Consider the following 12,001-nt stretch of genomic DNA (forward strand, 5'->3'; position numbering starts at 1 on the left):
GCAGAAGCCAATGTACGGTTCTAACACACATCACCTCACTTTGAAAGCCAGACCTCTATCTCCTGACGCAGATTTGGCAAAGCAAGAAGACCTGACTTTTGAAGATTTTTCCTTTTGCCTCTGGATCTCTGCATTTGGCCCGCCTCTGCCTGATCTTCCGATTTGGGCCTGAACATCACCCTCCACCATGTGAGACATTTCTTCAAAGTTTTGTGATTTTCTGTGGGACATTGCAACAAACCAAAGAACCCAGGGATGTGAAGAAATATACTCAAGGGACGAGATGGGTGTTGGAAGAAAGGCACAAATTAGCATCTTGGGAAGGTTGGACATTTGGGACGTAGTTAATCTCTAACTCCGTGACACTAGTCTGCTATCAATTCTTCTAAAAGAAATTATTACCATGATTCTATCACCAAAATACTATAAGATAGATACTATTTGTGTCCCTATTCCAACTTTAGGAAGAAGGGATATGCACAAAGAGGTGACGGGACTTGTCTAAGTTTTCCCAGAATGGATGGAGTTAATATTACAGTCCGGCTTAGTCAGACTCCATCGTCACACTCTCCACCGTGTTCTGTTGTCCCAGACAATCAGAGAGGCCCAGGACTGACGTAAAAACCTACAGGAGGAAGGAACAGCTTCTTAAGAATGCAGTGTGCCTTCTGTTTCCCGACATTCCAGAGTAGTGGAAAGAATACTCGATGAGGAGTTAGGAAGCTTCTACTTGAAGGCAAAAAAACATGTCTTGCCAGAGACCAGCACAAGCCTTGCCACACGAAGCACAGCAAAGATTACTAAACCCTGTGAAGTTACTGGTGACTTTGAGCTAGTCACTTGGAATTTCTGGACCCTTGATTTAATCTTTTGCAAAATGGGGGCAGTGTTTCAGTTATTTCATTAATTCTCAACTCTAATGGTGCCTTAGAGCCACTCGGCGTGCTTTTGAAAAAATGCCCATCCTGGCGCTGTCCTTGCTTTTGGTCTTCTTGGTTACCCTCAAGTCCACTCCGACTCATGATGGCAACGAAGTTCACATCTCTGCCGGCAGGTCCCAGGCAAGAATTTTGAAAACTTTCCAGGGAGGTCTTGAAGTCTTGATACATGCTATAGTATGAATGGAGCTTGAAGATATTCTGCTGAGTGAAATAAGCCAATCATCAGAGGACAAATATTATACAATCACATATATATGTCTATATAAAGAGCCCATAGATCTCTCATACGTATATCTTGTCAAAGATATATGCATACATATGTAAATATATGTGTGTGTGTGTGTATATATATATATATATATATATATATCCACACAAATCTATAGAGACTGAAGCTTATTATTGGTGGTTACCAGGAGTGAGAGGGAAGGGACAAGGGGGTTAAGCGTGATGCAAAATTTTCATTGGTCAAGGGTAGGATTGATAGGCGATTATAATTGCTGTTAATTAATAATTTGTACATCTGCAAAAAGTTAAACTGGCAAAAGTTGTGTGATAAATGCATTTTCAACAATAACAACAACACAGAGTAGTTTCCAAGGCTCTTCATATACAACCCAATGCATCTCGAGATTTAGTTTCTTGGTTTAGAGTTGAGGGTCATGGTTTCCTGGACCATTCAAGTTATTTGGTCTAATAATGTGCTTAGTGTTTCTACTCTACCTCCTAGTTTGATGCCTAGTACCTGGGGTCTTCAAAGCTTGCAAGAGGCCAATCCGAGCACAACAATTGGTCTCTATTCACCTGGAGCATCTGAAGGGGCGTCAGAAACAGGAGGCGAATATGGAACATGTGGCTAGTTGCCTCCATGAGCAACTGTCTCTTTTGCCATGAGACCAGACTTAGAGGGGACCCAACTGACAGTACTGAGCACGCTGATCAAACATTCATGAAAGAATCCTGACCAAAAAGTAGAAAATGCAGCGTGCACTCTCAAGTTCTCAGGGACTCTACACTTTCTGCATCCGTGGAAGGTAGAGGAACCCTTGAAACTGTTGCCCTGAGATAATCCTTAAACCAAAAATATTCCCTGGAGTCAATTTAGCTTAAGGAGCTCTGGTGGCATAGTGGTTATGCACTGGGCAGCCAGCCACAAGATCTGTAGTTTGAAACTACTAGCCACTCACAGTGTAAAGACAGGGCTTTCTACTCCTATAAAGAGTTGCCGTGTCAGAAACCCACACGGGTGGCTCTACTCTGTCCTGTTGGGTCACTAGGAGTGGGCATTGACTCAATGGCAGGGAGTCTGGTTTGAAGGAGGGTGAGAATGATTGGAAAACTGGGAACATGTCATCAGTGCTATGAAATTTGTACATGTAGAAACTGTTTAATTGTATTAACTTTTGTACTGTACTGTATTGCAGACACGGCCTATGTTTTTGTTGTGTATATTTCAATAACAAGGATAAAATTTTTAAAAATCTAGAGGGAAAAACCTTTCCAGGGAATCTAATGTGCTCAAGAGCCATGAGCTCTTGAGAGTTTACCAATTCTAGCCAGCACCACAGCTACAAATCTCAGCTCTCCTTTTTCCTGTTTTCTTTTTGCCTCAGTTTCTCCACCTGCAACATTGGAACCACAATGGTTGTTCTATGGCTTAAGCTCCCTTCTTGTGTTGTTAGGTGCTCATGTTAGACTGGATTCCCCAGAGAAGCAAAGCTAGTGATGTATGTGTATGTCTGTGGAAAGAGATCAATATCAAGAAATGGCTCACACTGTTGTAAGTCCAGTGGGTAATTCCAGTCTGGTTCCTGTCTGCGGGTCCTATGTCAACTCCTCCTGACCCCTATAGCTGCAGGGACTGACAACTAGGAAGCAGGAAGACACAGCAGGAAGACCACAGGCTGATGGACACCGAGCTGAACGAATCTGAGGCCGGCCAAATGATCCAAGGTCAGTAGGTCCACTGATGGCTTCTGGGATCAGCAGGCAATATAACAGGAGGTTGACCAACTAGATGCAGGATCCAAATCCAGCAGTGGAAATGCGCCAGCTACCACGCACTGTCAATTTATACTAAGAGCAGGCCACACCTGCAATGAAAACCTCCCGCAAGCACACCAAGGCTATGGCCAGATTAAGGAGGTCTAGTCTCCCCACAACTGCTTGCCCATGATGAAGTTAATCACACCATGTTAGATCATGTCAAGGGGGAATCCTGGCCCGCTTAAGTTGACATAAAATCACAATGTGTTGCGTATGTTCCAATTCATAGCAACTCTATGCAGGCCAGATACAACACTGCCTCGTCCTTACAACTGTGGCTCCATTTAAACTCATTGTTGCAGCCACTGTATCGATGCATCTGCTAGAATACCTTCCTTTTTCACACTGACCATGTACTTCACCAAACATGGTGTCCTCCGGGTTTTGGTCCTTTCTGATCAAGTGCCACAATACGTTAAAGTCATTCTTTGCTTTTGTCATCAGATTCTCTCTCTGATACAGGCATTACTACTGTTCTACTTGACAGATGAGAACGTTGTGGAAAACAGAGAGGGTTCGAAAGTTGCTCAAGGTCACATAGTAACCGTGCACATGATCATCTATTCTTCACTTTAAGAGGCTTTCATGAGGCTGTGGATTTAAAGGCATGGAAGTGTTTTGTAAATAGCAAAATACTTTACTTGAGTGAGTTAGGATCTTTGTCGTTTTAAATCCCATCCTCCCGTCCCGCCACCCGCCACCCGCCACCCGCCACCCGCCACCCCCCACGTGATACCTCTCCCACGGTGATAGGGGGCGCTGCGGACGCGGCACGGAGAGACCTCTCTAGCCTTGTGCACCGGCTGCTCGCTGGTGCCTATAAGTGCCAGCGCCGGGTTCAGCGCGGCATCAGTCCGCTGCTGCCGGGGCCGGCCGGGTGGGCGCCGGGGCCGTTGCTAGCTCTGGAGGAGGCTACGGAGCAGCTGCCGCTGGGCCCGGGCGGAGGGCCACGCTACGCTTGAGTCGCGAGGAGGGGCGCGTGGTCGTCGGCCCACCGCGAACCTCCCCCAGCCCGCAGCACGGCGCCTTCCCGCCGGGTCGCCTGCCTCCGCCTTCCGCTTCCCTCCATTTCCCCGGAATCTCAGCCCGGAGCGCCTGGATCTCGGCCCGTCTCTGGGTGGGGAAGCGAGCGGCCGCTTTCGGTCTTCCAACTCCCTCCTCGCAGCGTGGGCTTCCAGCCCCCCTCCCGCCCCCCTTTCTCTTTCTCCGGGACTGGCTCCACCCATCTCGGTCCCTTTCCTTTAGCCCCGGCTTCCGATCTCTTCCCTTAGCCCCGCGTCCCAGCCCCGTCTCTTTCCGCAGCCAAGACTCACAGCTTTCCCTCTGCCCCACCTTTCCCTGGGGGGGCTAGCCTTCCCTGCCCCTTCCGCTGCCCCAGGACCCTGTGTCCCCTCCCGGCCCCGTTAGCGGACCTGGGGTTCCAGACCCTTTGGTACCCTCCAGTAGTCCTACTGGGTCCGTGCCCCCTCCCCCAGTTTGGAGCCCCAGATCTTGCTTTCAAAACTTGGGAGTTTGCAAAAGCCCCTAGCCTCTCCTTACTCCCAGAGGGCAACTTGCACAAAAATAGCCTGTCTAAACATGAATTTTTCTTAGAGACAGCCCAGTCTCTATTCCCACCTGCTGATCCCTTGCTACCTATGTCCCAGCTCTAACGCTCCCTCTGCTAAAGATTGGGGCCTGGTGGGCCCAGGGAGCCAGAAGATGCTTCTGTGGTCGGGCACCTGTGGCCTCACCACACCACGCATCTTCCCCTCGTTCCTGGTGGTGGTAGCTTTGGTGGGGCTGCTGCCCGTTCTCAGGAGCCACGGCCTCCAGCCCAGCCCCACTGCCAGCACCATCCGGGGCTCCGACCCGCCACGGGAACGCTCGATCGGGGATGTCACCACGGCCCCACCAGAGGTCACCCCAGAAAGTCGCCCTGTTAACCACTCCGCCACCGATCACGGCACAAAGCCACGGAAGCCCTTTCCAGTCCTGAGCATCGACTACGGACACGTGCGCACACCCTTCGAGATCGCCCTGTGGATCCTGCTGGCATGTCTCATGAAGATAGGTAAGTACGCCCGTGTGCTCCAATACGGCAGCTGCTATCGCCACCACCAGACGAAGACCTTGCCTCATCTCTACCCTTGTGGGCTTCGCCCAGGGGTAAGGGTCTGGATTCTTCCTGTAACTTAGGCAGCCTCCAGCCCTCCAGCTTGGTCTTTCTTGCACTTGAGCTTGGTGGCCTCTTTGGTTCGATGACCTGCCAAATTAGAGGCAGTCTCTCTTGAGAGCAGGAGTGCAGGGAGGGCGATACTAGGGATCTTCAGCGAGCCTTCCAGGCCTGGTCAGTCTCTTCAGACTGGGCCAGACCCCATGGGGAGCCAGCACCTAGCTGTGTGTGAGACAGGACAGTCTCCCAGCAGGTGACACGTTCTGTTTTGTCATCAGAGGCCGGTGCAATTACACACTTCACGGTAGGCTGGCCCTGGATGGCGTGTATTTCTAGTTGGCTGGAGGAGTTTGAATGTTGCTGGGGACTGGGGCACTCGTGTGGCCAACTGTGAGGGAGCATCATGGCCCCACCTTCCCACCATCCCCAGAGAGGTAGTGAGGAACCCCCAAGCCAGTTTCCAGTCTAGGAATGCCACCCCTTATACCACTTATGGAAGCCGGTTTTGGGGTGGCAGAGTAGGGGCTTAGTCTGGCCCCAACTCACCTGTAAGTTTACACCTGGCTGTGTTTCAAGGTGTCGTCTGAACCTGTTAGTGACATTGGCTTGCTGTTCAGTTAAGTAGGGGAGGCCCCGGGTGGAGTTGCTGGGGATGTTTTGGTCTGAGGAGACTTGGAAATTGGAAAGGCTCTTTGTAGGGAAAGGAACGGAAGTTATCCCCCTCCCACGCCTCACCCCTGCCAAGGGTTGGTCTCCCTGCCAGGCCTGTGTGCCCTGTTCCACTGGGTGGTAGATTGAGGGGACTCAGTGGAGCCTGCCTAGCCCGGATATCCCAGTAAGCCATGTCCAGGGGGCTGAGAATGCTGCCTTTGCCTTTCCAGGCGAGCTGTGGAAGGCCTGGGAGCCTGGGACTCTGCTCCCCCCTTGCCCAGTGTGGAGGTTTGGGGTGTATGTGACTCTTGGCAGGAAGCCTGGCTACTTTCACAAGGACACGCAGGCGCTGAGTGGCACTACCATGCTGGTGTGAGACAGGCTCTGGGACTTGCTGCAGGAGGGCTGTGGTGCCCTGGGCTCTCGCTGAGCCTGCACAGATCCAGGAGCCAGCTTCCAGCTGCAGGTGCTGAACTGGTCACAGTGGCTGGGCCTGCGTGTGGAGCTGGGCCACCAGCCCCTGTCCCCTGATGACAGCCAGCTTCGCAGGAAAAGTCAAGGCCTGGACAAGGGAGCTGCTGGTACTGAATGTGAGAGAGTGAGATGACCTTCAACAAACCGGGGCCTTTTCCGGCTGATGCCGTCCACCTGTGAAATGGGCAAGACTCTCTAAATGTCTTAACTAAGTTGCAAGAAGCAGAGGCAACTGGGAAGTGTCCTTGGCCTGTGTGAGACCAGGCAGGATTGTCCTCCCCCTCCAGACTCATCACCCTCCCGGCCAGCCCTGTTGTGTTAAGGGCGTTGAATGCTGGTGCCCACACTCTGGGTAGCAGTGTGTGATGGTGGGATGATGGCATGACCACAGATAGCCTGCAGGCCAGCGTGTCCAGTCTTAAAGGGGGTCTAGCATGGCCTCCCACCATCAGCAGGGGGGCCTGGGCTGGACAGTGGGCCTGCCAAGTGCGTCTGTCTAGAGGTCAGGAAACTTGGTTTCCCATCCAGCTCCTCAGTGACCTTGGGCCAACCCTGCCTCTTCACCTGCCAGCTGGTCCCTGGGGCCCCTTCCAGGTCTGCCATTGCTGCCATTCCTCTGACTCGGGTAACCCTGGTCCGTCCCTCGGCCCCCAGTGTTCCCATCCTACCACGTGGAGGTTGGATGTCATCTCCAAGGGTGCTTGCAGTTGTAGAAAGTCAGTGTCTGGCTCAGGAAGGCGTCTCTGCCCCAGACAGCAGAGCAGCTTCCACAGCCAGCCAGCCCAGAGAAGGGATTGGAGAGAGGGATGTCCAAGGTCTCAGTGGTCCCTGTCAGGGTGACAAAAGTGAACGCCCATATTCCACCCACCTTTGCTGTATAGAACCAAGGTCAGGCCTAGCTTCCACTGTTCTGGGAGCCCTGGTTTCCTCGTGGGGGAAATAAATAAAGCGTATTTAGCTGTAGCTATAGGGCTGCTGCTCTGGCCTGACGCAAAACTAGGGTGTACAGAGCTGACTGTGCAGTACTGTACACACAGGAAGCGCTCCATGAGTGGCTGCTGCTCCTCCCGTTGTATTTAAACACCTAAGGCAAAAGCCTCCCTGCCTCAGCCTTTTAGCCCGCCTCTGACACTAAACCCCAAACCCACTGCCACTAAGTCGCCCCTGACTCAGAGTGAGCCCCTCTAGGGTTCCGGAGACAGTACATCTCCACGGGAGCAGCCAGCTCATCTTCCTGCCGCAGAGCAACTGCTCGGTTTGAACCACCGATCTTGGGGTGAGCAGCAGGCCACCCAAACCACAGTGCCCTGCCACCAGCAGCTAGAGGGCTGCAGAGCTGTCCACCCTAGCTGCCACCAGAGTCCTTCCTGTAGGTCTCAGGGGTCTACTGCCTTTGTTCTTCCTGTGGCCAAAGCTGACCCCAGCTGCCTCTGGGCCTGGGCTGGGGGCTCGGGGGGGCTTGCTGCCTCAGCACAGAGCCACCACAGCCCAGGAACCTGTTCTGGGTGCTTGCCTGTCCTCTCAGCCCCCAGCATGGATAGGAGCGTCGTTGGAGCCCTCATTCTGTCATCCTTAGCAGCTGCTCCCTGGCAAGGTATCCCTCCTTTAAGAATAGAAAATGCTGCACACTGCTCTCATTTTTATCCCAAATCTCCTAATCATTGAGCAGAGTCTGAGCAAGACACTTTGTCAGACAGGTGTGGGAGGGTGGGGATGGAGCAGAAGTTCTAGAGCAGCAGTTCTCAACCTGTGGGCCGAGACCCCTTTGGGAGTCAAACAACCCTTGCACAGGGGTCGCCTAAGACCATCGGAAAACACATGCAGTATTTTCCGATGGTCTTAGGCACCGAGACACCGCTCCTCTATCCATCGAGTACCCAGCGTGAAGACTGTTGCCTATGCGACACCATGCTTCAAGACAAAATTTCACTTATTTGCAATTAGAAATAAATATTTCACAATATATACCAGTAATTACATATTGTTTTGTGATTCATCACTATGCTTTCATTATGTTCAATTTGTAACCATGAAAATACATCCTGCATATGAGATGTTTACATGACAATTCATAACAGTAGCAAAACTACAGTTACAAAGTAGCAATGAAAATAATGTGATGGTTGAGGGTCACCACCACATGAGGAACTGCATGAAAGGGTCGAGGCAGGAGGAAGGTCCAGGACCACTGTGGAGGGTTCTGTCCTGATTCAGTGAGTGACCTTAGGCCAGTCACTTCCCTTCCCTGGTCTCCTCTTCTCTCTATGGCTGCGATGCTTACCTTTTCCTTTGAGGGCCTGGCAGAGCGAGGGGAGGGGGCTTCCAGATGGAGAGAGCTGTGAGGCTGACCCTCGGCCAGTCGCTGCCCACTCCTGCCCTCCACACTTGGTGAGTTGGCCCTGCATGAATCCAGCTTTGTTCCCGCTCACCTGACTCCCAGATGGGTGACCGCTCCAAGGGGGGCCTCGTGGTGCCCGGCTCCCCACTGGCAGCGATCCTCTGGGTTTGTTTGCCCATATTTCTGACCTGGAAGTCTTGGCCAAGGCCCTGGAGCCCATAAAGCAGGTATTCATCCTGTCTCCTGACCCGGAACAGAAAAGCTCCCTTTGTCCCTCGACATCTTGTACTTTTTCTTCTTTTTTTTGGTTTGGTCACTGCAAGGCACACCCTGCTGTTTCCTCCTCCTGTGGGTAGAGGAGCTGGGGTCGTGACGGTCCCTGCACATCTGTGGCTCTCAGCCCAGCGAGGGGTTTCCCTGAACACAAGACTGAAACTTGCCTCTCGAATGTCCAACAAAAGAAGACCAGCCTAAAGGTTACCTTGAAACAGTCTAAGAGTCCCAGATGGGACTCTCTAAAAGAAAGAGGTGACCTTTTTGCTTTGGGAAGCAGCTGACTGGCCTTAGGACAGTGGGAAGCGGGGTCAGCTGGGCACTGGAAGGAAGCCTTTGGGTAGGGCTGAGGCTTCCAGAAGCACCAGGGCACTTGGTCCAGGCTGGTCTGCTTGGATTCCATTCAGCCGAGTACCCACTACGTGCAGGTTGCTGTCCTCTGTGAAGCAAGCCCCTCATTTCATTCCCACCCTCTCCATCCCGTCTGCCTCTGGCACAAAGGAAAGACTTGGGCAGAAGGCCCTGTCCCTGACACCATGTGACCACGGATGGCCCACGTACCTCACTTCTGGCATCCATAAGGCGAAGATGCTGTCTCAACCCAAGAGTGATGTGAGTGTGAATATGGGAATGTCCCAGACTATCCCACGCATTCTAGCAACTTCTAGGGCCCATGCAGGTTGGGAGGTCGTCTTAGCCCACCACAGTTGCTGCTTTCACTCTGCCCGCCTCCTCCATCCCCCGCTCCAGCCCTGCTCTCTCTGATTGGCCACAGCCTTGGCACTGGGCCTGCCCTGCCCTGTGACATCTCTTCTGTTGGGTGTGTGTGGGTTTCAGGAATCATTACCATTTATTGAGTATCTAGGGAGTAGTGTCTGACACTTTATAAAAATAATCTCATGTAATCCTTGCTAAAACCCCCTAAGAGAAAGGCTGTCTCTGTTTTGTGGACGAGGAAACAGCTTAGAGGGGTTATCGTCTGTGAGGTTGAATTGCTGTTTATTTTCTGCTCCCGTCTCAGTGGAGCCTTCTGGCGGGCACAGCTGCATCTCCTCCCTCTTGCCATCCCCTCAGCCAGCCTGCCCTGAGCACCTAGGTGGTGCAATGGTTCCCCGAAAGGTGGTTCGAACCCACCAGCCACCCCGAGGAAGAAAAGGCCTGGCGACGTGCTGGTACAGCCTGGGAGTCCCCGTAGAGCAGGTGCCTGTCCTGTGGGGCCGCTACAGGTCGCCGTTCACTTGCCGCAGCAACAGCCCTTAGCCGCCTGGCTCACTCTCCCTGCTCCCTGGAATTTTAGGTCTCCCTCTAGGGACTGGCCAGATGCTGTTGGTGGGAATCTTCTCTCTGGCTAGAGAAAGCTCTGGACCTGTCCTCTGTCCTTGCGTGTCTGTGCCCACCCCCCACAGTCAGGCGGGGCCTGACCTGGTGCTGTCTTTCTGTTGTTGCCCTTGTGGGTGCTCCGGCCCCAACTTGCCCTGCATGGGCAAAGGAGAGTAGTTTCCTGTAGCCAGCGGGGTCTGCCAGCCTTGCGACTCTCTCTGCCTCTAAGCAAGAAGGGTGCTGGCTTGTTTCGGGGTCACCCTCTGCCCAGCCGGATCCTCAGAGGCAGCCCCTCTCTGTTGGAGCGGCCGGGCCAGCTTTCTTCAGCGCTCCAGGTTGGTGGGGGGGCGGGGGCGCAGTAGTAATCCTCATGAGTACGTTCATTTGTTGTTTCCTGAGGACCTGGATTTAATTTTGATCTCTCCTGTAGTTAGCATAAAACAGTGTTTTCCCAAAGTGGGCAATACCAGCCTGACCCCTGGGAACAACCCCGGGAGCTACAAAATAAGAGACCCATCTTTCTTCCCGGCTCATGGGCTACGGTACCAAAGGTTTTAATGGCCCAGGGAACGCTGAGTCAATTTTTTTCTGGGAAGGGGGCTGTAGGCCAAATCAGTCTGCAACTATGGGATTGAAGATGGTGATGAGGTGTCCACTTTATAGCTAAGGAAACAGAGCCTCAGGGTGTGTTAAGTGGAGAAGGACCCGGCCTCCACCCCCACCCCCACCCCCCAAACCCTGACAGAGGCCTGTCCTCCTTCCTGCCTGGTCTGAGTGCTGGTTTGTTGTGAGGATCAAAGGGAAAGTGAGCCACCGGGGGCTTCGAGGGGAGGCAGTGACCAGACACAGCCACTGCCATCATCTGGATGGAGGGCAGGAGGAAGACGGTCCCTCCTGCAGGAAGGGCTGAAGGAGCAGAGAGTCGGGGGTGTGGTGCCCACACAGCTCAGCCCTGGTGGGGCTCTGCTCAAGGTACTCATCAGCGGCATGAACACACCTGTATTTGTGTCCAGGCAGAGTGTGAGGGCCAGACGCAGATGGGGCTATCATTCTCTGTCTGGGAAGTGCCAGACCTTCAGAATGGAGGGTTTGGGCTTTCCCTTGCCCTCAAGGGATTGTGGGTCCTGAGAGAGGAGGACGGAGGGCCCTGGCAGTGAATTACGACAGAAAGCAAGCTGGATTGGGACGGTCTGATCACAGATCTTTGCTTCTGGGCTGTGGTGTCACCGGGCTTAAAGTGCTTGGCTGCTAACCCAAAAGGTCACTAGTTAGAACCCCCCAAAGATGAGACTGCCTTCTTCTACAACCTGGAGGCCCCGCCGAGACAGCGCCACGTGCTCCCTCCCGCAGGGCCACGTCATGGCACGGGCTTTTGGTTTCTGTGTGGCCTCAGACAAGGCCCGACTCTCCGACCCCCCGTTTCTTACTTTGGGTTAAGCCCCCACTCCAGAGGCTGTGTGTCAGGTTCTTAGTTCAAGTCTGGCTATTTTGGGTGGGTCCTTTCTTGGATTTGGTGGGAAAACAGTGACCCATCCCAATGCGAAGTCATCCCTTTGTGAAATAAATAGCCTTTCCCAGAAGAGACTGCCTTTGGACGCAGACAGGAGGACTGCGGAGCAGGAGCTAAGGGGCCTCAGCTCCCTCGGGGTGTGCCAGCCTGTGCACAGCCTGCTGCCCGAACTCCTGCCCCACTTCTTCCCCCTTCGCACCTGCCCCCTCTCCATCCCAGGCAAGGCAAGGCGAGGCGGCTCACTCAGCAAACCAGGCCTGGGCTATTCCTGAGTCATACTTCGCCTTTGCAGC

General features: G+C 53.1%; 1 protein-coding gene across 1 annotated transcript in view; it reads left to right on the plus strand.

Annotated features, from left to right (window-relative positions):
* The first annotated feature begins 3,865 nt into the window (after positions 1-3,865).
* SLC9A1 (solute carrier family 9 member A1) overlaps positions 3,866-12,001 on the plus strand; it is a 54,721-nt gene continuing 46,585 nt past the window's right edge. The window contains exon 1 of the mRNA XM_004705070.2: positions 3,866-5,040. Within this exon, the coding sequence (XP_004705127.1) occupies positions 4,689-5,040 (352 nt within the window). The 5' untranslated portion in view covers positions 3,866-4,688. The remainder of the gene's footprint in view (positions 5,041-12,001) is intronic.

Source organism: Echinops telfairi, unplaced genomic scaffold (assembly GCF_000313985.2).
Source record: "Echinops telfairi isolate 266 unplaced genomic scaffold, ASM31398v2 ScPeMD7_7457;HRSCAF=8495, whole genome shotgun sequence".
Lineage (NCBI taxonomy): Eukaryota > Metazoa > Chordata > Mammalia > Afrosoricida > Tenrecidae > Echinops > Echinops telfairi.